Source organism: Poecilia latipinna, unplaced genomic scaffold (genome assembly GCF_001443285.1).
Source record: "Poecilia latipinna isolate Pla-1442-1.1 unplaced genomic scaffold, P_latipinna-1.0 Scaffold41, whole genome shotgun sequence".
Lineage (NCBI taxonomy): Eukaryota > Metazoa > Chordata > Actinopteri > Cyprinodontiformes > Poeciliidae > Poecilia > Poecilia latipinna.
The window spans coordinates 428906-429746 of record NW_015112657.1 but is presented as its reverse complement, the minus strand read 5'-3'; the positions used below and the strand labels follow the sequence as shown (position 1 = coordinate 429746).

The window sequence follows — 841 nt, the reverse complement described above, 5'->3', positions numbered from 1 at the left end:
ATATATATATATATATATATATATATATATATATATATATATATATATATATATATAGATGGTTTTCTAAACCTTTTAAGTAGATGTTGTCTAAGCCACGGGAAATAATAACTTTGTTTAAATTAAATAATTGTTTAAATTGTTTAAATCTCTATTTTCTGTAGGAGTGACTATACTGAAGAAAATATTATTCCCAGACGTATAAAGCTTAGCCCAAATGTAAATTGTAAACTTTCTTCCCGATTGAAACTGTTGCATTGATTTAAATATTTTAGATTTTCTTCAGTAATACCTGATGTAACAGGACGTACATTTCATGCAACACAGCGTGTCCTAATAACGCGACGTCAAGAAAATCTCAGAATAAAGACGTAACAATATTCTCATCATCAAGTTTGGTTTGTTTCAAGAAGAAGAAAAAGAACAACAAAAAGAAGAAAATGTACTTACAATTACATTCCCTACCTCCAGAACAGATGCGGCCATCCCTGAGAAACTAAATCCTTTAGGAAGCTGAGGGCAGAGGGAGAGGCGCAGCTCTGAGTCCCGGGACACTTTGGATGGAGTCGGGCTCCAATGCGGGGAAGCGTTTTGAGGCGCTCTGGGCCCGCCCCCTAATTATAGGCTCTGGGCTCTTTGAAGACTTGCTAAGAGGCAATAAAAAACCCCAAAAGATGGAGGGAAACGGACGGAGATTGGTGGCTTAAAAAACGAGGACATCCCACCTCCCCAAAAGAGAAAATCAGTTTTCAATTCCCTATTCTGTGTGAGTTGACGGGTTACTCATCAATCACCATATGGACTTTAATTCAATTTCTCGGTTTCATTTATTGTTTCCCCA

At 36.7% G+C, this 841-nt stretch overlaps 1 protein-coding gene across 2 annotated transcripts in view; it reads right to left on the bottom strand.

The window, feature by feature from the left end:
* The window catches only part of sp7 (Sp7 transcription factor), a 7241-nt gene extending 6657 nt beyond the window's left edge, over positions 1–584 (bottom strand). Inside the window, exon 1 of one of the 2 annotated variants that reach the window (XM_015047616.1) lies at positions 451–584. In XM_015047616.1, the coding sequence (XP_014903102.1) occupies positions 451–486 (36 nt within the window). In that variant the 5' untranslated portion in view covers positions 487–584. The remainder of the gene's footprint in view (positions 1–450) is intronic. The other variant, XM_015047624.1, reaches the window with a different exon arrangement.
* Between the last annotated feature and the right edge of the window lie 257 nt (positions 585–841).